The sequence below is a fragment of the Balaenoptera physalus genome (assembly GCF_965194825.1).
Source record: "Balaenoptera physalus genome assembly, chromosome: 8".
NCBI lineage: Eukaryota > Metazoa > Chordata > Mammalia > Artiodactyla > Balaenopteridae > Balaenoptera > Balaenoptera physalus.
Window position 1 is genome coordinate 103,444,516 of NC_138887.1, and position 14,385 is coordinate 103,458,900.

At 48.9% G+C, this 14,385-nt stretch overlaps 1 protein-coding gene across 7 annotated transcripts in view; it reads right to left on the reverse strand.

The window, feature by feature from the left end:
• PLXNA4 (plexin A4) overlaps positions 1 to 14,385 on the reverse strand; it is a 596,073-nt gene that overhangs the window by 93,994 nt on the left and 487,694 nt on the right. For all 7 annotated transcript variants that reach the window (XM_082472852.1, XM_082472851.1, XM_082472850.1 and 4 more), the window contains one exon: positions 9,787 to 9,887. In XM_082472852.1, the coding sequence (XP_082328978.1) occupies positions 9,787 to 9,887 (101 nt within the window). The remainder of the gene's footprint in view (positions 1 to 9,786; positions 9,888 to 14,385) is intronic.

Genomic DNA, 14,385 nt, shown 5'->3' on the forward strand with positions numbered 1-14,385 from the left:
AAATTGGAAGAAGAAGGTTAATTCCAATCACTGGTTGCCACATGCAAAACCCTGACAGTCACCCCAGAGTGCCCTCAGGGCCTCCTCATTCACAGAAAGAGCTGGAAGTCCTGTCTATTCCCCCTCCCCACTCAGCCTCAGCACCCCCCTCCCTTTGCAAACCAAGACTGCTCTCTCCACGTATCTCCTCTTTCCGATTTCCTCGTCTTTGTGCACGCCAGCTCCTCTGTCTGCACTGCCCTCTCGCCACATTTTTCCCCATTCCAACTTCTACCTGTTCCTCTAGACATGGTTCAACTATAATGCATCTGCCGTGGGTCCCTCTTCCCACCAACCCACTCCCACCCCGGGCAAAGTTAAGAGCACTTTGGTGTTTCTCAGCATCTAGAACTTCTTAGACTATATGACAATTATTAGGCTAAGCGCAGCCCTCTCCTACCAAGTGTGAACTTCTCCAAAGAAGAAACTATGCCTGACTTACTTTGGAATCCCCTGCCTATCTCCTGCCCAGCAGACAGAAGGTAAACGTAGGTGGGCAGGAGGGAGGGGAGGAGGGATCAAAGTTGCAGAGTGTAGAAGTTCAGAGCACGCTCTGGAGCCAGGCTGCGCTGGATCCGAATCCCAGCTCCACGGCCCAGCATCACTGCTATAGAAGGTTCGCTATTATAGCCTAGTGTCCGTGTCCTATTATTGTTCAAAGTGTGCCTTGTCACCAGTGGATCACATCCAGGTGACCTGGGATCTTACGGTCGTAACTGATGGGGGCTTGTGAAAGATGCACATAAAAGTCAGGGTGGTCACCCAAATGCATGCATCACACACAGGGGAAGGCACTTAAGCTCTCAGCCGGGGCCAGGGCTTGCCCTGCCTTCCAGTAGGAGTTGACTGCTCGGAGGTATTTGACTTTCAGGGAACAGTATTTAATCCAAGCTGGATAAGCCTGGTGAACGTGGAGCTGCGCCGAGCGGCCATGATTTGGAACCTCTGGGCTACTGATTCTGCTGTGGGATGGCGGTGAGGGAAAGCAGGGTCCTCAGAGGGACATGTTGAGGTAAGATGGGACTGCAGGGAAATCCCTCCTGAGTGCTGATCTCTTTTGGTTAAAGAGGAGAGACTCTGCCGAGAAGGGAGGATGTCAGGGGCTGTTGCAGGAGAGGAGGCAGCACCAGGCAAGGAGCTGAGTAGGGAAGGGAACAGCCAGGGATATGGAAGGGAACACCTGTCTCAAGAAGCAGATGGGTGAGGGGTAGGGTAAAAGGTGAGGGGACAGAGGCACCTGGATACCCTGAGCTGCTCTCGGGGTGACTCTCAGGCACAGAGGAAACCTGCGGGGGCCTCTCCTCCCAGCCACGGGGAAGGAAGTGTGTCATCCACATCACCTGGAGTTACCAAACAGAGTCCAGAGAGAAAAGAGGCAACTCCTTCTCTCTTGCAGTGGGTACAAAGGAACTTCGTTGAGGGATCTCAAGACAAGGTCTATCTGCATAGTTTGCTGCTCCCGGAGTTCATGAGGCTGCATCTTGGCCTCGGTGGGAGGGACGGCCTAATAGTGGAGGGTCTGAGAGGAGAATTTAGCTGAGAAATCACTGAAGGCGTGGACTAAAGGAAGCAAGGGGAGATATGGACAAAAAGGATGACCTTGGAGTAAAGTGGATGTGTAATCAGAAGTAAAACACAATTCTGAAGAAAATAATCATGGCTACTAGTCATTGAGCTCTTATTGGGCACTGTGATAAGGGGCTTACAGTTTATGTCACTGAAGTCTCCCAGCGATGATGGGAGGTAGGTAACCATTTTAAACCCCACCTTATAGATCAGGAAACTACAGAGAGCAGTTAGTCACTTGTTCAAGGTCATCAGCTAATCAGAAGGAGCCTGTATGAACACAGATGAACTCTGGAGCCTCCATTCTCACCCACTGTGCTCTACCTCCCTGAAGCTTCTAGACTAAACCCATTTTCCTTGCCATCCTGATGTCCCCTTCTGTGCTTAAGGCAATTTAAAAATGTCCTCTCAATCTTCTTCTCTATGCTAATCGCTGTTTTTGCCTGCCACTGGAAACACTTTGAATATTATTGAGACTTGTGAATTCTCCAGGACCCGTCTAGGAATCTCATCCCAAGGGTGAAAGGTCAGATGTGAGTGTGGTCGTCTCCAAGGCACCCCCAGGCTGTTCTAGCAGACCCATGCCAACAAGGGCATCTGCCTAAAAGTCTGGGAACTTAATTTACCAGGCTAGCTCCTCTGCGAGGACTTCATTACCTCCAGCCATTAAGCTAATGTTATGGATTTTTCCAGGGTTTCTGCACTGACATCACTATTAATAGTGTTATTACTCCCATTAACAGCAGACCCAGAGAGCTGGTACAGACTTCAATTATTCACTGACTCCCCAACTTTGAAGTTCCTATTTCCAAGAGCACTCAGTAGATCTGAAAAATGTCTTTGATTAAATTATGCAGACAGGAAAAATGCAGCTGCTTTCAGCCCAAACATCACCTGAAGTTACCAAATAGAGTCCAGATAGAAAAGAGGCAACTCCTTCTCTCTTGCAGGAGGTACAAAGGAACTTGGTTGAGGGATCTCAAGACAAGGTCTATCTGCATGGTTTGCTGCTCCCAGAGTTCATGAGGCTGCATCTTTCCATGGCTCCCGAGAGCCCACAACTAAACAGGTATCATCTCCCGCAGATTTAGGTCTTACCAGGGAAGCCACCCATGGCTTACAATTTTAAACATCCCATCTAACTGTGTAATCTTGGGCAAATTACTTAACCTCTTGCTGCCTCAGTTTTCTCATCTATAAAATGGGGACAAAATAGTACCTACCTAATAGGGTTATCATGAGGGTTAAAAGATGATGCAAGCAAAGCATTTAGAACAGAGCATAGCTCATACATAATAAGCCCTCAATAAAACCTAGTATTACCCCATCCTTCCTCTGCTTTCCCATCCAACCCCTCCAAACTGCAGCTGATGCAGAAGCACAGATCTCCTCCCAGACTGGACCACGGGACAAATCAAAGATGAAAAGACAGCAATGGCTGCAGCACTTTTCCTCTTAATGACGGAGGGGGAGCCCCAGATGGCAGGAGGGAGCAAAGAGGAAAAGAGTGGTCTGGGCTGTAGCTCTGCTTTCTTCCTAGCTGTCAAAGGGTATTGAGAACTCAGCTCTCTTCGTGGAAAGTCAAGTTTAAGGTCAGTGTCAGGGATGTTTTGACATTTCTACTATCCCTCAGGGCCCATGAGGGCAGAAGCTGCAAATGTTCAAAAGCACAGACCATTGACCTTAGAAGGGATAGGAAAATGTAGGGGAAGAATGGATTCCTTCTGAGTTCTTAAAGGGTCAGTCAGGGTAATGGCCTCCTGCTCTTCTGGGACTATGATTTTCCATTAGCCCAGGCAAGAGCTAGGAAACGTGCAAAGGGTTAATTCATGACCCCTGGGTCGGGGGGCTTAGATGTTTCCTTCAAAGGGGCTCCAGGTACTTCTGAAAGCATGTCCTTGCATTCCACTGTGGGGACACCTTGGACATGGCGGAAGACCCTGCTTCATCCATTTTCCAGGCAGGACTCAAACAGTGCATGCTATACGGCTTTGAGTTTCCAGACAGTCATCCCTGCCAGCACCATTGCCACCCCCAGGAAACGCAGACTTGCAGGTGGCCAGCAGGAAGCACGCTCCAGGCCTGCTGGACACAGCCCGGGCCTGGACACAGCCCGGGCCCCCAGAATTGGAGTCTGGCCCCTCTAAGCTCTTCTTGCCTCCCCTCCTCCCCCCACTTTCTCTGCAGTTGGTCCTCCAGCTCCAGTTCAGAGGTGCTAAAAGCCCATGGGGACAAAGGCCCTGGCCCCTGGAGGGGTTATTATTCAAGTCAGTGGTTCCAATGAGATTATCTTCTCTAAAGAAGCAGCTACCACCGCCTCCCCTAAGCCTGAACTTTCACTGCTGGAGAATTCCCAGCCAAGTGGAAAATTAGAAGGGAGAGGAATGGAGAAAGGAAGTGGGTGAGGGAGAGGGAAAGAGGTGGTGCTTAAGTTCTCCAGAAATTAATTCCTAAATACAATGATGGAAATATTAACTCCCAGTGATGCTGGCTGGGCAAGCAAATTTCAATTTGGAATGGGGCTCTCTGTGAGTCCGGCCTGGGTGAACCTCCAAACCGGAGTGGAGGCGGGGGAAACCACCGCTGGTCCGTCTCCCCAGGCCCTCCAGGTAGTGTGGGTCTACCAGCCTCGGATATCAGAACTGGCTCCTTGCTTCTCCCTGTAGGTGATCCCCCATCCTTAACACTTCACGTTGGTCATGGCCTGTGCTTGAAGTGCAATATTTGGGAAATCTGTGTTTAGAACATGAGGAGGTTGGAAAAAAATGGGGTAGGGCTCCCCAAATGCCCTTTACAGAAAAGGTAAGAGGGACCTTATTTAACCTGGAGATCACAGGGGCTCTTTGATCACTGTCTCCACATCTGGGAACCCTGACGAGGGAAGAGACTGGGTTTCCTGACATCGTTACCCTTGCCCTCTTCAGGAATGCCCCCAGAAATGGGCAGGTGGCATGTGCAGCTTGGAGGAAGGCAGACTGGATAGTAAAGGGAAGCCTTCTAGGCAGATGGTGTGTAAGGGGTTTCTTATATGAAGGGCACGGACCAGGTGAGGCCTTTCCGTACCGTGACTCTACGATGTGGAACCACAGATACAGAGGGCCAACTACGGGATTTGACGTTCATGGATTTTGGTACCCGCTGTGGGTCCTGGAACCAATCCCCTGTGGATTGGTTCTGTATCTCTTGAGCTGGGGTGAGAAAAATTGAAATACACTAGGATCTCGTCTGGGACTCTTTCCTCTGGACCAGAGGCTGATAAATTTTTTGCAAAGAGTCAGGGAAGGCCACAGCATAGACTGCAAAGAGTTTGCTGGGCAGAAGTGGATCTGAACAATTCCTCACGATTGTGCAGACATCCTGCAAAGAGCCCAAGGAGAGATCATTGACTTAGTGGGTGAGTATTCAGTAGCCCTTGGATACAGGTTAAAAAATAAAAATAAACATAAAACCAGGCTATGGGATATGCTAAGAGCAGCACAAAAGGACTGGCATTTTGGAATCAGTTTGGACTTGATTAAGGGGACGTTTAGTGTGACTGTGGAACAAACTGCTCTCTCTGCCCTTTCCCAGGTGGCCGCTGGACAGCCACGCCCATGGCTGCTGAAGACTGTCTGGGAAAGAAGACTTCCCAGCGGTGGGTTTCTCCCAGCCACCCCATCACAGCCCTCCGGTCCCGGGGAGGACAGCAGCAGGACAGGGACCACGGAGGAGGTCCTGGGTCTGACCCATAGCCTCTGCTTACACAGCCACTGAAGTCAGAGCTAGTCCCCCAGAGGGCTGCCTGCACATCCCTCCCTTAATTTTCAAGGCGTTGCTGTAAGATGGCTCTTCACTACCGTTTTATAGCAGGAAACTGAGCCCAGACTGGGTCTGTCCACAGACAGGTTCTTAGTTTGAACCCATCCCTTCTGTCTAGGTAGCAGCATTTTTCCTTTCCTTTCCTTCTCTCTGTCTTGGCAGAAACTATATAAAGTGAGTCCTGAACAGTGACCCATGCCAAGCCATCCAGGGAGGGCATCCTTCCAAGAGAAGAAATCTGCAAAGAGGAGGGGTCCCAGGGGGGAGGGAAAGACTTTATAAAAGCTGAGCTTATCTTTCGCCTGTCAATGTCCCGCGTTACACGAGCCTCCCAGCAGTGAAGCTGAGGACCCTGCTGTAGAAAGGCAACGTCTGGGCCGATCGATGGGACTGGGTCTGTGGGGGATCCCGTTACCTGCTGAGACTGATGGGCTTCTGGGCCTGGGCACGGGAGGGGAAGAGGGAGAGGGGGATGGGGACCTGGGGGTTGGAGGGGTCTTTCCAGGCCCAGGACAGGTGAAAGCTGGGCTTCAGGGCTGTGGGTGCACTGCAGGCTTTCCTGTCTTTCACCCAAGTCAGAATAGGCTCAGGCCCAATGGGGTGGAGGCCCTGAAAACAAAGGCTCAAGGTGATGGACAAATAAACAGTTTGTTGAAGCTGTCATTACCATTAGAAACCAGCAAGCCTGTGGGCTGGGGCCCGGGGCTGCAGGAGAGGGCAACAGGGGTGGCCCTCCGCGCTACTGGCTTGGCAAGCCTGTGCTCAGGACAACTGAGGGTGAGTAACGGGAGGGAGGGTTTCAATTACATGAGCATTTCTTAAGCCCGTTCAGTCTGCAACCCACCTATGCCCTTGCTGGTACAAACAGCCCTTTCAGCCACCTGAGCCACCTGTTGGTTGGGACCCCATCTTGAACTGCATGCACGCTCTCTCTCTCCTCCTGTTCCTCTGTCTCTGTTTCTGTCCTCCCTCCGTCTCACACACACACACACACACACACACACACACACACACACACACACGCACGCACGCACAGCTTCTGCTGTCATTCTCTTCCCACAGAATTCCCCACCCTCTCACTCCCTACAACCATGGGAAAAGTTGGCAAAAGTGACAGAAAATGGATGTATCTTGACACCACAAGGAACCCTCTTCCTGAGGCTCTTTTGCACAGTTTTCCTGGGGCGGGCTGGCTGGGCCCTGTAGCACTTAGCACAGGGTCTTGCCCGCGGCGTGGACCTGACAAACGTGCTGATTCTAGCACAGACTGCAACCCTCACCCCATCCCTGGACCAGAGGCCTGGTTCCCAAGAACTTGCTCCTGGGCAGAAGGTCTAATGCAGGCCCCTTGTATGCCCTGAGCCTAGCATAGTGCCTGGCACAGGGGGTGTGTGTGGGCATGCTGCTCCTCCAAAGTGATGAAATCCCCTGCACTTTTCACCTCCCTCCCTTCCTAGTAAACTCAGGTGCCCCAGGGGGGAGCATCTGCAGGCTCTCTGGCCCACCCTCATCCTTCCCACACGGGCTCTCCCTTCCCTCCTGCTTGGCCCACATCCTCATGCATCAGTCTCAGCCATGGAAGTCCTGTTGGCATCTATTTCAAATGAAAAGGGGTGCAAACTGGACATTTAGGAGAAGCAATGTCTGGCTTTGCCTTGAACTTAAGCAAAAAAGGAAACAAAGGCCCACTGGGAAGAATTAGGAAGGGGCATGAGAGTACTTTCTGGATGAAGAAATGTTGTATATCTTGATGGGGGTGTGGATTACCTGGGTTTTGCATTTATCAAAACTTTCCAAACTGTGCACTGAGCATCAGTTTATCTCACTCTATAGAAATTAAACATTATATCCTGATAACAAGCATCTTAGCAGATCCAGGGATCTACTCTTCTTCACCCGGCCTCGTGGGCCAGGGGGTTCTCCTGGTCATTAACTCCGGGAGGGAGGGAAGGAGGAAGGATGGATGTACAGAGCGTCACGGTGGGCGGGCAGCCTTGGCCTAGGGCGCTCGTGGGCTGAATCCTCCTGGGGGAGTTGGGCTTTACGTCAGCACAGCCCCCAGCACCAGGCCCATCCCACAACCAGGAGGCTCGAGGTCACAGAGAACCACACCTTGAGCTGGCAGAGCACCTTGGAGCTGGGGTGCTGGCTCAGGTGGCTGCACAGCCGGGGAATATGGAATTTGGACTTGGTGGCAGATGCCCAGAGCTCACGTCCATGACTGTTTTCTTTAGGCCACGCTGAGAGTAGAGAGGCTGGCTTCCCAGTGCAGGCTGACGGCTTCCTTTATGAACTGTCCAGACTTCACCTGGACCCCAGCCCACCCCTGTTTTCTGCTGCTTGACAGGAGGCAGGTATTATGTTACTGAGGGGAAACTGAGGCCGCGCAGGAAGTAGTCTCTGGTACCTCCTCCTGTCGTTCTTGTTTAGCTCAGCTCTGGGGAGGGGAGGTGGGCGTACCCGCAGCGCCCCTGCCGCCGTCTCAGAGCCTCAGGGCCCCTGTTCTTCACAGGGCTCAGTGCTATGTGGGTCTGGCCGACATCACCAGGCAGGATCAAAGCTGACACAGAGACCAGCCTTTGGGTCCCACAGGCATAGAGGGTCAGAGGGGGGCCAGCTTTTCTGATTGCCCTTAAATGATGCCAGGTGTGAGAGCCTCAGGCCGGGAGCAGCTGAGCCATCCTTAGCCAAGCTGAAAGCCAGCTGGCCTAAGGCCCCCAAGGAAGCAATGGCTCTGGAGCACAGCCCCTTTCTGAGAGGCCGCACTGTGTGGGACAAAGAAAACGACTTCCCCTCTGCCTTGCAAAGTATCATCTGGGCAACTCTTCTGGGTTGATCAGAGCTGATCTGGATTCTGAATGCAATCTCTCCCATCCTCTCGTATGGCGGCCAGTCTTAGGCGCCACTGCTCTCTGTTACGATACACAGCTTTGGGTACACTCCTGTACCCGGTTTCTGGTCATCTCTAAGTTACTTGTTTTTCAGGGTAGGTTGATGGGTCTCCGTTTTTTCCCATCACAGCACATCCGAGGGATTTCAAACCTTTCCTCAGTGAACTCTAGGTCTCATTATGCCTGAGACTGTCACCTAGAGAGGGGAGGGTGCCCATCCTGGGCCCTTGGAGAGGTTGTGTTAGAATTTAAGAGGGCATGTCTAACTTTCAGAGGCACTCCTGGGGTGGAGTGAGGCAGGAAGTGACTGGTAAATGCCATTGGTCACATACAGTTCAGGCTCTTAGTAAGAAAACTTAAGTCCTTCTTTTTAGTTTATAATAGTTGTGTCCAACTCACAGCGTGTCAAGTTTCAAGTGTTAACTAGAAGACTGGGGTTCCCGCAGCCATAGCTTGGCTGGGACCAAATTCCACAGAGTGGGTGGGGCCCAACTACTGCTGGCTTCTCCAGTCAGCGATGCCAAGGGTCTTCGGCTCCCCTAAGAAAGGCTTTCTGTTCTCCCCTCACGTCTGGGGAGTTGTCTGTACCCTACTTCTACCCCTCAGTTCATTTACCAGGCTCCCATTTGTCTCCACTGTATACCATTGCCTTCTTCCCACTTCTACAGAGTAAAATGGAGCCAGCAAGGAAGAGCCACACGGCGGGATCGGCCAACACTTGGACCAGGCTTTCAAACACTGGCCTAGTGACCCCGGGCCCAGGGTGCTCTGACAGCCAGATGAGTGTTAGGACTGCAGAGGAGGGTTCTTAGGTGCTATGCACTTGAACTTACCCCGCAAATACCAGAAGATTCTGGGGGGATACTGAAGTCTGTTAAGTGGCTGTTAAATCACTAACTGCACAGTAGACATCACACACGTGATTTAGTGGCCCATGTGAGCCTGGAGAAAAGAGTCCAGGGATTTCCCTGGTGGTCCAGTGGCTAAGACTCTGTGCTCCCAATGCAGGGGCCCAGGGCTTGATCCCTGGTCAGGATCCCATGTGCCACAACTAAGACCCAGAACAGCCAGATAAATAAATAAATACATATTAAAAAAAAATTAAAAAAAAAAGAAAGGAGTCCAATGCCTTTTTCCTGCTGTTTAGCCCTGGAATGTCAGTCTACAGTCAAATTGCAACCAGAAATGTCCAGAGATCTCCCTCCAGACCTCCAGTGTGTAACGATCCAGGGTGATTCCCATATCCTGACCCTTCATCATTCCCATGCTGACATTTCCATAGATTTTTATGGGAAGTTGACAATTTAAAGTGAAGTCAGAACAAAAGAAGGGAGATAAGATTTACAAAGGATACATAGAAGGAAGAGTAAGAGAAGAGAGGGAGAGAAGGGAGAGGTCAAACAGTAGGAGAGTGGTGATAGAGAAGAAGAGGAGGAGGGAGAGAATTACTGGGGGAGGGGGAGGCAGGAGGAAGCGGCCCAGCGGTACTCACGTGTTGTGGAGCACACACCAGCCACAGTGGGGATCGCCTGAGCCAAGGCACTCACCGCAGCTCCGATACTGACCACAGGACTCCACAGGGACTCTGGTGAGCTAGGACAGGACCACACGGGAGACAGCGGTCAAGATTTTGCAGAACACCCAGTAGTTCACCAAGAAGTCATGCCATCCTATCAGGTGTATCACCTAAAACCGTGTAGAAGCAGGAAGGGGCCTAGAGCCCCAGAACCGAAAGGGACCTGGAGGGATCATATTTGAGCAGGGGGCCCATAAGCATCGTGGGGAGACAACCAACTGTTATTTTCTTAGAAGTCCCTGGGAATAGACTCCACAGAATTCATATCACATTGTTATCAGAGATATTTATATCATGTACATTTAAATTTTCCCACCACCCGAACGCCCAAATATCTCTACAAACGAGCCATTCATCACATATTTATCTCTTATCAATGTAATAAACTCAAATGCTTCTTCTTTCTCCGTTCTTGTTTCTCTTTTGCCTTAAAGTGTTTTGCCCCTTCCCAGAACTTCTCCTTCAGGTTTCATCCTTTTTGTGGTTCCAGAGAGCACTGAACCCAAGTCCAAGACCCTTCTCTCTCTCTTTAACAAGGTGTAATCCACTCGCTTTGTAGATGACACTTGCTCACTCTCTCTTTCTCATAATGTTGGCCAACTGGCTCATAAAGTTGTTCACTCTGGTGCTTTCAAAGAGCAGCTGTTGCTATTTCTCTTCCTATCCACACTCTTGTCATGACTAGAGGCTTCCTCTCCAACCCCAAAACTTTATCTTAGCTTTCACCAGCAGCTTGTTAATGTGAAATGTTCCACATGACATTTCTGTTTAGCCCAAATGCTTCTATTTCCTGCATACTCCTAAAGATCTTTTGAATTTCTTTGTTCTCCAACGTAGCTTTGCCCTGATGTCTTTCGACATGATTTCTCAGGGCCTGAGACATAGGAGGTACTTAATAACGATACTCAGGATCAAATGGAATGTTAATTTTCTCCCTATAGCCTTGGTCTTTCTTCTCCACTTTTGCCAGTTTCTTCTTCACAAAAGGTTTTGGTTTTTTTTTTTTGTAATCATTTTCCATTTGGGGTACCTTTTTATCTCAATGGAGGACTTCTTAGCTAATCTTTCAGCTTGAGCTAAGAGAGTTTGATGTGGTCGTCCTTTTTAATTTCTTGCCATCAGACAGTAGACACGAAGAAGTATAAATCACGCTGACCTGGCCGAGCCTCTGTGCTTCATGAGCAAATGCAGAGGCCGTGTTTTCCCTGCTGCTTCGTGGTCTGCCTCCATAAAATTATGTACCACTTGGCAGGGGCTACTTGTAACTCATGCACAGGCAAACTGGCACCAGAGTCTGCTCAATTAGTCTCGAAGCTCTCTTTTGGAATTAATTAAGAATTAATTATTATTTTCAAATCCCACATGATTCCTTTTTCCTTTCCACCTTAATTTTCTTCTTCCCTTTATATATCTTTTCTGTTTTCTCAAGTGCCCATCGAGCGATCTTAATGACCACCGTGTATTTTTACTTCTTCCAAGGTACCTTTTAGCTTCCTGCTCCTGTTCCTATAGCTTGGCCCTTGGCCTTGGTGGCCCTTTCTCCACATTCTCAGATGTCTTTTTGCACATTTGGAATTTTATCTTTCCTTTTATTACTGCTCATGCAATCAGCCTGGGCCATGCCTTGGCTCTGCCTACATAAAACCTTCCCATTTTTGTAACTGATCCTGACAATCAGTCTCTTACAAATTACCCCCCCTGACTCTACACAGAGTCAGGAACCGACCCTCCTCCTGTTGCCTCTTTAATTTCCTTCCCTACCCCTTAAATGGGCATGGACACGCTGGTCATGTGAGCATATAAATAATGGTGCCCAACCCAAAGTAGCTGGACTCCTAGGAATTCATGAGTGGTAACGAGGTCCACAGTTACTTTCAGTATTTCCAAAAGCCTAATGAAAATTGGATTGTTGCTATCTTCTGTTTGTTTGCATACTCTGTGATGTATTTCCCATACTAAAAATAGGAAATATATTATTGCTTAACAAATACAGTTTGTTTAGTAGGTGAAAATCTTTCAAAACTTGATGCCTAGAGCTGAAAAAAGTAATAAAAGGGGCCATAGATGATGAAAGTTGGTAACATACGTACATAATAATGTTTTCATATGTTCTGGCGGCTTGTCTAGCAGTCCATATTTTGCACAGGCTTAAAGAGGAAATCATGGCTTGTTCAATCAAAAGCATTTTCTTGGTCTGAACTTAATATCCTCCCTGGTTTCTCCCAGTGACGTGTTCTATAATCTGTCTCCGATGGCCGTGCCATGGGGTTCTGGGGTGTACAACACAAAGGGCCAGCTGCTTGCTGAACCTCATCTTCTCCAAAGCCTTTGCATTCAGATTTCTAAAAATATCTTGGAACTGGCATTTAATAATGCCAATACCTGGAATTGTAAAGTCCTTCGTCTCTCGATTTTAAACAAGAGTCATTTTCATTTGTTTGGAAACAGCGTAGGAGCCTGCAGAGCTGGGTTCAAATTCTGACTTCACCATTTACTGGCAATGAGATCCTATTGTCTCTGAGTCCCATTTTTTCTCATCTTTCAACATGGAGATAAAAATCCCCCTTAATTCACAGAGTTTCCCAAAGCACAGATGACCCAAGAGGTTTGAAACTGCCTTGTAAATGATCAAGCACATTGCAAGTGACAGTTAACTATTATTGTCATCTTTGTCATTAATACCGATTCTTCATTGCTTTACCTCTCTCCCTCGTCACCCCAAACTGCTCTTCCTAGGCCTCGTGAACTTGGTCAGGAGTTTAACGCCTGGAAGAACTTTTCTCCTTTATTACCTTGATCACATTATTTCCTCCTTGAACTGGGATGTCTGCCCCTGAACCATTCACTGCTTCATCTTGGCCCAGCTTCCTAGACTTATTCAGGGCTTTTACCACCTACAGTTATGTACTTCTCTTTGCTTTTCATCAGGGTGGATCCCTGTTGGACAGGGACATAAGTCCTGGGAAGTTATTATGCTACCCAACTTCCTTTCACCTTTTCTTATAGGCTCTTTCTATCTGCACGTTCAGTCATTTTTTATTACTCTTCTGAACTTTATCTAGGTTTTCTCCATTCTTTTCAAAGCATGGATGCTAAAACCAGGAAACCGCCAGGATTCTGACAGTCCCTGTAGAAGGCTTACCATCACTTGAAAGCTGAGTGCCACCCACCCCTTCACCTTTCCAGGACTTTCCCAAAGAAAACCAGGTCCAGGGAAATTTCCAAAGTCCCACCATCAGACAGTATTCTCTGGCATGGCCACGCTCGCCCAGACTGACCCCAAATCTCCCAATCTACATCATTGCTTTGCCTCACTCCCCATCCCGCACGTAATTCTGGAAAGCATCAGAAATTAGCCTGACACTTTAAATCACTTTTGAAAATTAGATTTAGCCCGTCATTTATTTGGGTGCAATTCTTTACCCCAATGGCTCTGCTTACCTTCCACACCTTGCTAGTAAGCTGCGCAGGTGGCCAGATGGATTCGGAGCCACCTTGGCGCTGTGATTCTCTCTCCCCAGACACCTAGATCCTCCACCCACACCTTACCCCAAACAAAGCCGCCTCTCCCGTCCCCCATCTCCGGCTCCTCTCCTGACCCTGGAACACAAACCACTCCAGATGCAGAGCCACACGATTAATTGAAACCATCCCACGCTGATTAAAGTCTTAAGCTACAGTGCCAGGCATGCTAATTAACTGAGTGAGGGAATTCAGACCACAGGAAGAGGTGAAAAAAGAAAGTCACGGAGCGGGGGCTTCTGCTTGGAGAACAAATCAGATGGCAATGTGACCTATCTAGAGATGACTGTATCCCAGTGATGGATGGTCTCAGAGAACACAAATGAGTGAGGTCTGTCCCCTGGCCACTGGACTCCAGGAGAGGTGCTGATTGATGTGGCTGCAATAGCTCCCTCGCTGCTTCTAGAGACAGGAGCTCCACCACCTCTCAGGACACCTGTGTGTGCTTACACTGTGCTGGGGGAGAGTGGGTGGAGGGGTTCGGGTAGGGTAGTCTTCCTGGCACATTCTGTCGGCTTTATGCAAAAACCTATTGGGCAGTTTGGCAGTTCCTCAAAAAGTTAAACTTAGAATTTACCATATGATCTGGTAATTCTACTTCTGGGTACATACCCCCGAAGAATGGAAAGCAGGGACTTGAACTTGTCCACCAATGTTCATAGCAATATTATTCACAATAGTCCAAAGGTAGAAGCAACCCAAGAGTCCATGGACAGATGAATGGATAAATAAAATGTGGGATATACATACAGTTGAATGTTATTCAGCCTTAAAAAGGAGGGAAATTCTGACCCAAACTACCACATGGATGAACCTTGAAAACAGTATGCTACGTGAAATAAGCCGGTCACTAAAAGACAAATATTGCATGATTCCACTTATATGAGATCTCGAATGGTCAAATTCATAGAGACAGAAAGTAGAAAATGGTTGCCAGGGGCTGAGGGAAAGGGAATGGAGAGTTGTTGTCTAATGGGTCCAGAGTTTCAGTTT